The following is a 10,894-nucleotide window of genomic DNA, read 5'->3' as shown; positions in this document are numbered from 1 at the left end:
TGAGAAATTTAGGATACTGGCTAGTTAGTGTACTTTTTTTGGAAGCGAAACTTGTAATAAGAATTCTTTTGTAAAATTTCAGACGTCTTTGTAAGTTCGCCTCCGTAGCTCAGGGGTTAGAGCACTGGTCTTGTAAACCAGGGGTCGAGAGTTCAAATCTCTCCGGGGGCTGTTCGTGCACAATACAATTTTTTTGGTTTTTTTGTTTTACACTGAATTTTAAATCCTAAGCCGTCCTAGAGCATCTTTAGGAGTCATTAAATAGTTCAAAGAAAACAAACGCTAGCCATGAAATGTGAACTTTTCCCTTTCAAAAAGTTTAAGCTTGTCTGCAGGTTTTGTCATCAACAATCTGTGAGAAACAAAAAGGAATTGAGATTAATAGCGGCCCGGGTTAAGCTTTAATGACGTGAAATACCACTGGGTACTGAACGTGAAATAGCTTCGTCTTCCGTGAAACATGAACTTGGCACCTCCCCATCTACCAAACACCCCACCCCTTCTATACTCTTATGCTTAGAAAATGGGTCCCGGTGGAGTGACACTGTAAAAACGTCCACGGCCTCGTTAAACCCCGGTAACGCAGCTTTCCTGCAGATGAGGGACAATGACATAGGGCTAACGGGAAGGCCATCCTAATAGAAAATCCTGACTAGGTTGGAAGTTGGCCATAGGACCAGTCCCCCATTCGAATAAATGATTAAAGGGGGGCAAGGTGAATTATTATTTTATTTTTTTTTTTTATCTTCTTTGGTCGTGGTACCAAAATTTGGCAAGTGTTATAGTTCGAGATTTCCTTGAAAAAAACTGAATAACAATAACAAATAAATTGTTCCCATACGTTCTCTGGACAATACAATTACGAGTTCCCACCAGTTGGTAGACAGGCATGTCTAAAGGACAGGTGAGGTGGGGTTTGCTTACATTACCTGTTATGAAAGAGGCGGGTGGAAGGGGGAAGGAATGGGGAGGTGGGAAAGGGGAACAGGGAGGGCGAAGAGGGAAAGGGGAAAAGAGGGAAGTGGGGAGGGGGTCATAAAACCACAAAAAACAACACCCAAGGCTCTTTCAACCCAACATCAACAGCTTTCTTGAAGCCTAAAATTGAGGATATGGTGAACTGGGTGAATAAGCAAGTTTACTTGACAGGGCTGCTCTGCATCTCTGCCCAAGAAATCCTGAATTACACATATGGAGACACAAATGGAAAATTGAATTTATTTATCACCTCAAATTGATTAAAGCTACCAAGTGCAATCTTCAAAGTATTGTTTATCATGTAAAGAGACCTTATCATTAAGGAACTTTTGAATATAAATGGAGTTAAAAATGCTTATGTACGAGAGTATTTCTAAAATTAAGACAGCTGATTTTAACATAGCTGTGGTTTGTCAATATCTATAATAATAATTATTATAAAGTTTAATAAGTAACTTTCAGCTGTTTGTCTATCAATAAAGGTATCTGCCCTACAGTGAACCTGAACAATATTAAAAAAGCTCTTTCCTCACTGGGAAGCAAACAATAAAACTCTTCTTGGTACCCAATGTACAGTTAGTTTACTGTTGTGTTATGCTATACAGTTAATGTCCTTTATTTTTCACTGAATGGGGCACAGAAATAGATAAAGTGAAGCTCTGTTGTAGAATATTCAATGCAAGGGTGGCACTGTTAGGTGTTACCATTCTCAAATTTCATTCAAAGCATGCATTCCAAATTTAATCCTTATCCCAGATCACATGTTTGAAGACATTTTCTTTCCAAGCAATGTTTTGGCAATGTTTGTAATTCCAATGACAACATTTTGAAATTTCCGGAGAAAATAAAAGACATTAGAGTACATGTTGATGTATGTTGTTTTCCTGCTGTTTATTGGTCTACAAGTTTACAAAAGTAATGATTTCAACCAATTATCCAAATTTAACCAGCATATTTTTTTCTCAAAGCATTTCAGCTAAAACAAAGTAATAAAACAACTATTCAATTAATGAGATGATGCAGAGAGTGCTTTCAAGTTTATAAATCTTTTCTGTTTTTACACATGTATGAGAAACGGTAATTCACATAATTAAAATAATTATCATGGCAAAACTGATTTAAATGTGGCATATTGGTATGTGTACATACACATATACAAATATTTACAATAGATGTTAAAACTATTCCAATGCACGTACATGTAAGGAAAAAACAAATGCCTACACAGTCAAGTATAACCACAACATTAACAGGCTATCACTTTGTAAAATGAATGTGCATTTGAACTATAAAGTAAGTAAAAACAGTTCAATTGCCAAATGTTGCAAGAAGCTTCCAACTAATAAGGCAAAAGGTTATCTGCTGCCAAAGAAGTACCACAGCATTTTTTTATTTCAACAACAGTCTTGTGGAACATACAATAATTTGAGGACCAAAGTACTGTCTGGATATCTTAGGCCACCTGACCTCAACACTTCAATATTAACTTACCCCACAACTTACATGTACATGTAGAGGCCAATAACAAGCCAGGTAAAATAAACTTTAAAAAGTAAATGTACAAAATAAGAACCTACAGTAAAATATTGGACTAAAAACAATGTAAACTACAGTAACTGTACTAAAACTAAGAGAGGCATGTTAACATACCGAATCAAAATTTTGTCCTTTCGAAATTGAAATGTCTCCAAATGGTTTTTTCTGACGAACGTTGATGCTGGATTCCTTGCTGAGCAGTAGACAGCTGTAGAATTTGTAAGCTACTTGTTTCCGACTGCTCTTGTGTACCAAGCTACCAAAACCTACAGAGTCTTTTTTCTGGAACTCTCTCTTGAGTGTGTGCAGAAGCTGTTGGGTGCGTTTTGTCCACCGTCGATTTTCAAACTGTTCACTTGTTTCAGAGCTTTGCTGCTCTTCATTTGTTTGGGAGGCTGTTAATTCTTGTTCTAGTTCATTATCCTCAAGCTCATCTCGGTTTGGATAAATATCCTCCACACCATCAGCTAAGAATGGCTCTTCCTCTTCCACTGGCCGTTCGTAATTCTCAAGAGCAGTATCAACTGGTTCCTCTGGTAGCACAGTTTCATTGGCCTCTGTGTTTGCAAAAGATACTGAAGACCGTTTACTGCCTTCGTAAATTCCTGACACATCCCCTTCTTCCCTTGCTATTTCTGGTTCATCAACATCCATTTTTTCCTCTAACTCTGTGGTATCAGACTCACCATTAACTTCCTTTGTAAGATTTTGAACAAAAGAATCCACAACTGGCGACGCAAAGAACTCAGTGCCTGGTAGAGCAAAAAGCTTTTCTGCTGTTGATGAAATTTTGAGTTTCATCCTGCACTTCGTAGGAGGAGCAAGTGTAGCAGGTTTGACAATATCAGTTGTGTCAGCAAGTTGAGACTTGATGGTTTCGGTGGCTAAAATTTTTTCATCATCAACGATGAGTTTCCTCTTTCTGCGGCTACGCTTTTCTCTTTGAACAACTTCCACAGGCTCAAGAACAAAAGCCTCTGCTTCATTGTGTAACAGGGTTGTTTCATTCGCAGTCTCGTTAACAGCTGTTGGGTTAAGAAGTAAACACTGAATAAACTACAAAATTTGTAAGTTAATAACATAATTCCATAATAAGTTACACTTCTCTTTGAGGCAAGTAAAGTAAAGGCACTTTCCATTCAACTCAAAATTTCAGTTCGAATTTCCAAAGTCTTTAAAATTGCGTAGCATAAAAATGCAAAACCAAAGCAAAGGCAAAACTTGTACTTTCAACACTCAAGAGAAAATCATCTATCCTGTTATCTAACCTGTCATTGCCATTGTAGGTTGCACACAGGGTTTCAACAGACTTATCAAAAAATATAATACCAACAAAACCATACCCTCATCTTGTGCAGGTTCAACAACTGGACTTTCCTTGTGTTCATCCAAGTTAGTATCTACTGGCTCTAGGGTAACATCTGCCGCAGCAACAGCAGTTGGCAAGTCATCAAAACCAGGTACCAGTGCATCACCACCACCGCCAAGTTCATCTCCAAACCCATCAGCGAGGAAATCCACACCCTCCCCACCGAATCCATCATCTCTGAGTGGTTCATCAAGGGCTATGTCTAGAGCAAAAGCCAATCAAGAAATTTGTAGTTAATAACATGTAGTACTGTATATTGACAGCATTGTACAGCATGTACATGTAGGTAGGGAAGAAAATGATTGACTGCAGTTATACTTCTTGGCACACATTGTGCTCCTCACACATTTCTTGAAGTACATGTAAGTAACAGAATTGCATCAGATTATACTGGACATATACATGTATATGGAGCTTATGACAATGGCACCTCCAAAGACAAAGCTCAGTTAAAGATGAATTGATATTTTACCCTCCAAAATTGAATGAAGAAGCCTAAATACCTAGTCTGGTTCTTTCCAAAGTTGAATCACTGATTCCCTTTGGTTCTCCACCTTCAATTAAGCTTAATTTGGAAACATCATTTGACTGGTTAAGTGGTTCTTCCACAGAGGGCTCATGCCTAAACATTTCTGGTTCTAATTCCCCTTCAAACAGGATGTCTCCAAAACCATCATCGCCAATGAAGTTGTTTGTAATAATGTCTTCCTTCATGGTGATTTCCTCAATTCGGCCCTGGTTTAGAGTGAACTGTGCATGAATTTCAACCTCACTGCAAGACAAAAATGAAAATACAATACACAGTAAGCTGTGGAATAACAAGGAGCAATAATTCTACTTATTTGCCAATGTGTACATGTAAACTCAAACTGGCACCATACATAAATCCAATAATAAGGCATGAGCTTCAATTCACATTATCAAGGACTTCTCGGTGTTTGTTATTATTATTATTATCATTTTGCCTTTTACTCAGGCCTACAGTAATAATTCCATTTATTACATTCATGAATATTTTGTGAATTAAAGTATAAAACTTCTGTCTACAACAAGAAATTGTAAACATTCATTCGGTCGTATTGCTGTGCAATTTTTGTATTTTATGAGTGATGCAGTGGGCATACATTAAGACCAGGTGCACTTATTCAGCACCACCAGTGACAACTTTGCTTCTTGTTTACTTCATTTTTCCAAGTGGGAAGGGCTTATTTTCAAATAACCAATTTTATAGAGCATACATGTACACATTATCTATTGAAAAAACACAACAAATGAAGTACATATTATTAAGTTGTTAGATGGATCTGGAGCTTGGCCAGTGTAAAAAATAACTTAATGCCACTTACTTTAGTTCAGGTAATGTCATATCAAGGTCTGTGAAGACTTCTGGCATAGTGACAGCAGCAAATGCAAGTTCTCGTCCCTCTTCAGGTAGATCAACCACTCCAGGTCGAAAAGCCATTTTGATTTTTACAAAAGCCTCTGTGCAATCTGCCAGAAGATACTTAGTTTTCCTGGAATATATCCTTACAACTCCGAGAAGGAGGTGTCCTGATGTTCTCAGGGCAAGCTTGACTTTGGGTGAGATAATGCTCTCAACTGATGAGGGGAGATCTGTCTCAGAAACAAGCGCCTTGCTGAGTTTACGCTCCCAGTGGGCAGCCAGCCACACCCTGGCCAATGGGGCTTTTTTAGCCAAGATAAATTGATGGTAAAACATGGTGTTGGTCGTAGGGTGCTACAAACTATGCTCTTTCTGAAGGAAAAGAATAAAACATATATTAAATTAAGTTTAGTGTCTTAGAACATGAAGTTTTGAAGCGTCTGCACTTAGCAAAAGATCTTTCTTTATAATAATTTGTTATCAAATCTGCAATGCATGTACATCTACATCTACACATGGTTAATCTGAAGGGAAGCTTGTGTGGTTAACATTATGTGCAAGTTCCTTACACATTTGCCTGTAACAACAGTTTAGGAAACAGCCCTGACACTTCCACACATGTTGATGAACACCAACTATGGTTAGGAACTCACACATTGGTCAACATGTACAGAATTCCAAGCATTACCATGCCTCAATTGAACAAGCCGGCACTACTTCCAGCTCAAGATAAAAGAAACTTTGCAAAGCCTGTGGGGAAAACCCTTCCCTTGATTAATCAACAACTTCAGCACGCTAATTTTAAGTTACAGTATACATTTAGGGATGTCTCACGTGCAAGTGACGTAGCACGCACAGTTTAAGCGGTAGATACCTAAAACCCTATATCAAATTAAAGCTTACAGAGCTGGCTATCAAACTATACCAAGAATTTTGAAATAAAATGAATTGTTGAATATTTCATGACTACTAAATGCGAGTGCCCAAATCACCTTTCGAAAGCTACAAGTCAAAGCGATTTTTGTTTTACACCAATTTCATTTTTTCCTTGGTTTCAGGGTCCAAAGCGCTTAAAAAGGTGTCTGCGTTTTGCCATATTCCATTGCAGTAAAAAGTTACAGAACATTTTCGAAATGGGATTTAAAAAATGTAGAGTGATCGTACAAAAATTGCTCTCGAAGAAAAAATATTTCGAAATTAACAATTCGCAGACAACTTTTTGTAGTTGATATGTTAAACTAACTACTGTCCAAATTTGAGGGCAATTGAATAAATTTCCTTTGAGTTACAACGCTTTAGTGTCTGCTTCAAGCAAAAAAAAATTATTCAAGAAAACAGCGCTCAGAAAAATCTTCTGCTTTGCAAACAAACTCTGCCCACAAATACATCTAGCTGGGTTCTCATATAACTGAGCCAATCAGTGCAGGGAAAGTTCACTACTGTTTACTACAACATCCTGGTGAATAGAATCTCCAAAAAACCCTTGTGTTTTGCAATACGTTCAAGGCACCGAAGGCAGAGAGATAATTTTTCTGTAGCTTGGTTTTTCTTGAAGCTGGTCACTCTGGCAAAACAGGGAAGACGAAAAAGGATACGAACGCTAGAGAGGCTAGGCGAAGAAAACATAAAAGTGCCGTGGAGCAACTGTCCATGGTCAACTGTGCATGAATAATATTTCAATGGGTCTCAATGAGTCCAACGATTTGTTGACATCAGATTTATCGGAGTCTCTGTCAACATCCCTGTTATTGCTGTCAAGTTCCCAAATTTTTACATAACCTTTCATTTCTCTTACCTCGATTTTTTTGCCTGCCTTATACAATAGCTATAGCTTCATCCACATGGCAAACTTTCGCTTCTTCACTCATTGTTCGCGGTTTTTGCTTTTTCGAGCTGGTCCATGTTTTTAACGTCATCTATCTTTACGTATAACTTAATAGAATTACACCTAATACCAAAAATGCTTGGTAGTCAGAACAACAAAGCTGATCAACTGAGTAGTCAATTTGTGACATCCATACAAGTAATTCCCGCAAAAATCGTCTCCGCTGATTGCATACACACCATAGGGCTGTCAATCAAGATGTAAACTTTTACTTCCGGTGAAAAGGTAAAATCGCCATTTCTCCGCCAATATTTAGTCTTTTTCAAAAAATTTTTTCAGGAATTAGAGATTATTCTTCAACCACTACTTTGACCCAAAAATCCAAATTTGAAGAAAATTGCCGACCTGAAGGTATACTGTAACCTTAAGCAAAAAGTATCATTGCAATCAGCATGCTTTCTTCTATTATTTGTATATGTACGCGTTAGAATTTAGTAGTTATTTATATTCAAATTACATATCCTGTAACATTTGCACTGAAGAAGGCAGAAGTTTCCGCTGAAACGTGTGCTAAATCAGAGTTCCTACTAGTTTTGATAGTTAAGGGTCCATGGGACCCGCAGTTCTAAAGAGTTGGGGGTTCTTTGGTCCTTTGCCTATTACTAAAATGTTGTGTTAGACTTAAGCGCTGGACGCTATTTGCTCCATGGACAAAATTCTGTGATGGTTTAGGTTTACAGCCTCATGCATATGTATATGTAGAGTAACCCACTCAACAAAACAAGCATTTTTGTTTCAGTTTCAAGTTCAGTCCCTGATGACTACTGAACTTTTTAAATGTATGAATAAAAATAATCATTATTTCGGTAAACATTCCCACAAAATGCTTGAAAGTATTTCTTATTTGACATTTACACAAAACTTGACAAAATACAATTCTTGAAAGAGCCTACACAAGCCCAAACATGTTGATATAAACATCAACAACAAATTTGATTTCTATATAAAGTGACTGCAAGTCATAACCTTAATCAGTTTCTAGATTATCAAAAGAAATTAACTCTGGTTGAGGAGAAATCACTGAAGATTGAAGTTGAACATCTTATAATCATAAATAATTGCTCTTATCTAACCTAACTTCCAAGGGACAAGAAAAACTACGTTGAACAATGAGTCACACACTTAATGTTAAGCTTGAATATTGCGCGGGCTATTTCGGTGACCGTTTCGAGAAGTAAAAAATAAAACTGAAAGAATCACTCTCATTATAGAGCTTGTAAAACAAGCCATTAATTTCGAATTACTGGAGGAATTAAAAAATAACGCCGTTTTAACAAATTCATCGCCATTCACACAAGCAAACAATTTCGGGCTATAAACAGGAAAATTGACGTTGAAGCGGTACATTTCAAATTCAGCCTTTGTCACGAAAATAAAGCTGGTTTTGACCTTAATGTGGCGTCTAACACATTTCTTTTGAGAAAAACCGTGGAAATTTTCAAGAACTCGGTTAAAATCTTCTACATTAGAGAACTGAGTGACAGATTTTATACCCCGAAGCACACAAACAAGCACTGGCCAAAATGTTTGGGACAAGTTGAGGATTCGTAGCCTGTCAACAGCTTAGTAATTTCGTCGCAAACAAGCTTCAACGGACGATTTACAGAGATAAAAACGTTGCAAAACCGAATTAAATGTAAAATAGTGAGGATTAAACACTAAAATAATCGACTTTCTGCATTTGTCAATAGCACATGAAGCGAAGAAAACGACGCCAAGCGAACCAAACTAGTATTGTGTTACTTTGTTGTAAGCGCGGAAATTTGGAACACTGATAGTGCTACTAAAACTGAAAATACACCGAATGGGAACATCCCAACAGATGCTAAGGGCATAATTGCTTACTACTTACCTGTTTCAGGCCAAAATAAAGTGCAAAAACAACCATAAAATTGCCTTTTTCGCCCTTATTATAATTCAAGATGGCAGCCAACATTCGAACGATCAACGAATTCCCGCCGAAATTTGCACATCACGTGACTTTTTACACGGCTACCAAGGAGCTCCGTCGTCGTGGTGACCGGCCGCGTTCCAGGCTTCCCCCCAGTTTTTTGCCGCCGACAAAAAGTTGCCGCTTCCCCCCGCGTGCAGGCTCGTCCATATTTTATTTCCGCTAACCATTTGACACTTTCGATAGTTTTCTTTTTTTTATTTTTTGAGCCTCTTTACTTAGTTCATATTTTACCTGCTGGTTTTGCCCACAAAAATGTCTATTCTGATCTAGTCAGGGATTCCGAGAAGCTATGAACAATAGGACACGTTTTTTATCCGCATTCGACGCACTTACTAAAATCACTTCAAAAAAATACAGAAAAAAAAATACTTTTTAAAAACTGTAAACCGCGGTAGCCCGGAATAAATTTCGCTCTTCGAACCTCGTCAGCTTTTTACCATATTGAAAATGTCAATTTGTTCATGTAAAAACCAGTAAAATATACCACATGTTCTCTATCTTCGTGTAAACCATCGGAAAGAGCCCTGGGAACGAGGTTGATTACGCTCTACCGCAAAAGGCAAAACAGCAGCCTATTCGAAGATTTCCCAGCAGGATTTCCCCCTCAGTAGCTCGAAATACTCGGAAAAGGAGCAAGTTTGCCTGTACAGTTCGAAATTCAACTGAGATATAGAGGAAAGTCTTCTCTTCCAGTTCTAAGCTTTATCATATGTGGAGTCAATCTGGCTGAACACGTCATCAGGTTATAGCGAGCAAATTACGTGCTGGGTAAACTCAACAACCCCTTTTATCTGACCCTGACTCAAGGGCGTAAAGTGCTTTGTTTTCTTTTATAGTGAACAGAAAATGTGTATTTTATTTCCGACGTTTAAAATCGTAATTTCTTAACACATGTTTCGCTATCGGTTCAAAGCAGACTTATTCCCTGCAACTGCTACTACTATATTTTATTCATAATTTTTCCGAAAACTGTCCGTAAGTGGCCAATCACAAAATACTGTTTTTCTTTTCCGCGATACTTCTAAGTTTATTCAGGGTAAACTTCAGAGTGCTTCACGATCTATCAAGTGTGTCAATCTTACCAGGAAAAATGCCAAAGAGTTATATAATAATGCATTACCATAAAAACAGCAGGAAAAGAAGCAACATTTATTTTTCATTTCATTGGCACTTTAAAGAGGCGAGCCCTCATGGCACGCTTCCTTACTGTTATCAAATTTAAAACGCTTCTACAAAGAACAGCCTAACTTGCAACATCAGTTTACTTGTTCATGGACGTTAACTGATAAATAACAAAATTTCCAAGTAAAACAAGGGAATAGACGATAGAAAACTGTTGAGATAATACACATTTAACAACTGGTCCCAAGGGAAACAATTAGGTTTGATTTCCCGAGAATCTCGATACATCTCGAGACGAAGTCAAGGGAAACATCGAGATTCGAGGGAAAAATAACTAACTGTTTTCCAAAGGACCAGTAATTAAGTGTTTTGTTATATAGCTGGAGTCTAGTGTAAAGATGTAAGTCAAGGAAAAGTCAAAGTAACCTATGGTTAATGACAGAGAGGGCGATAATTGCATTATTAATGTCCGCGGGGCAACATTTAAGCCATTACCGCCGCGTGACCCCACATCAACCAATAAAAGCGCGTGTTAGATTCAGCTTAACTCGAGCTGTGTAGCTGAATTCTGTTACGCTCCCAGCGAAAACACTTGATCATGTTTAGTAGTCCACGTGCATGAGTTAACATAGTGCATCGTCAAAAATGCAATAAGTTAAGATGACA

The 10,894-nt window shown here is 37.7% G+C and overlaps 1 protein-coding gene and 1 non-coding gene across 2 annotated transcripts; one reads left to right on the top strand and one right to left on the bottom strand.

The window, feature by feature from the left end:
* The first annotated feature begins 98 nt into the window (after positions 1-98).
* Positions 99-171, top strand: Trnat-ugu (transfer RNA threonine (anticodon UGU)). The gene has a single exon. It is a non-coding gene; the product is annotated as a tRNA-Thr (tRNA).
* A 1,033-nt stretch (positions 172-1,204) lies between these two features.
* Positions 1,205-9,129, bottom strand: LOC110058756 (double-strand-break repair protein rad21 homolog). Its single transcript, XM_020765414.2, has 5 exons — positions 9,005-9,129; positions 5,230-5,639; positions 4,387-4,655; positions 3,858-4,085; positions 1,205-3,539 (listed from the first exon to the last, which is right to left on the bottom strand). The coding sequence occupies exons 2-5, from the start codon at positions 5,601-5,603 to the stop codon at positions 2,620-2,622; spliced, it is 1,791 nt and encodes a 596-aa protein (XP_020621073.2). The 5' UTR covers positions 5,604-5,639; positions 9,005-9,129; the 3' UTR covers positions 1,205-2,619.
* Between the last annotated feature and the right edge of the window lie 1,765 nt (positions 9,130-10,894).

Source organism: Orbicella faveolata, unplaced genomic scaffold, assembly GCF_042242905.1.
Source record: "Orbicella faveolata isolate gen_17 unplaced genomic scaffold, um_ofav_v1 contig_34, whole genome shotgun sequence".
Lineage (NCBI taxonomy): Eukaryota > Metazoa > Cnidaria > Anthozoa > Scleractinia > Merulinidae > Orbicella > Orbicella faveolata.
Note: the sequence above shows the minus strand (reverse complement) of the source record. Positions and strands in the feature narration are given on the sequence as shown.

What these genes read in the sequence shown, in the direction of transcription:
- LOC110058756 (XM_020765414.2), bottom strand. Translation starts at nt 5,603, where the DNA reads ATGTTTTACCATCAATTTATCTTGGCTAAAAAAGCCCCATTGGCCAGG. An exon ending in ATGACATTACCTGAACTAAA is followed by an intron (nt 4,656 to 5,229) that starts GTAAGTGGCATT and finishes TTTGTCTTGCAG; the next exon opens with TGAGGTTGAAATTCATGCAC. An exon ending in TGAACCTGCACAAGATGAGG is followed by an intron (nt 3,540 to 3,857) that starts GTATGGTTTTGT and finishes TTAACCCAACAG; the next exon opens with CTGTTAACGAGACTGCGAAT.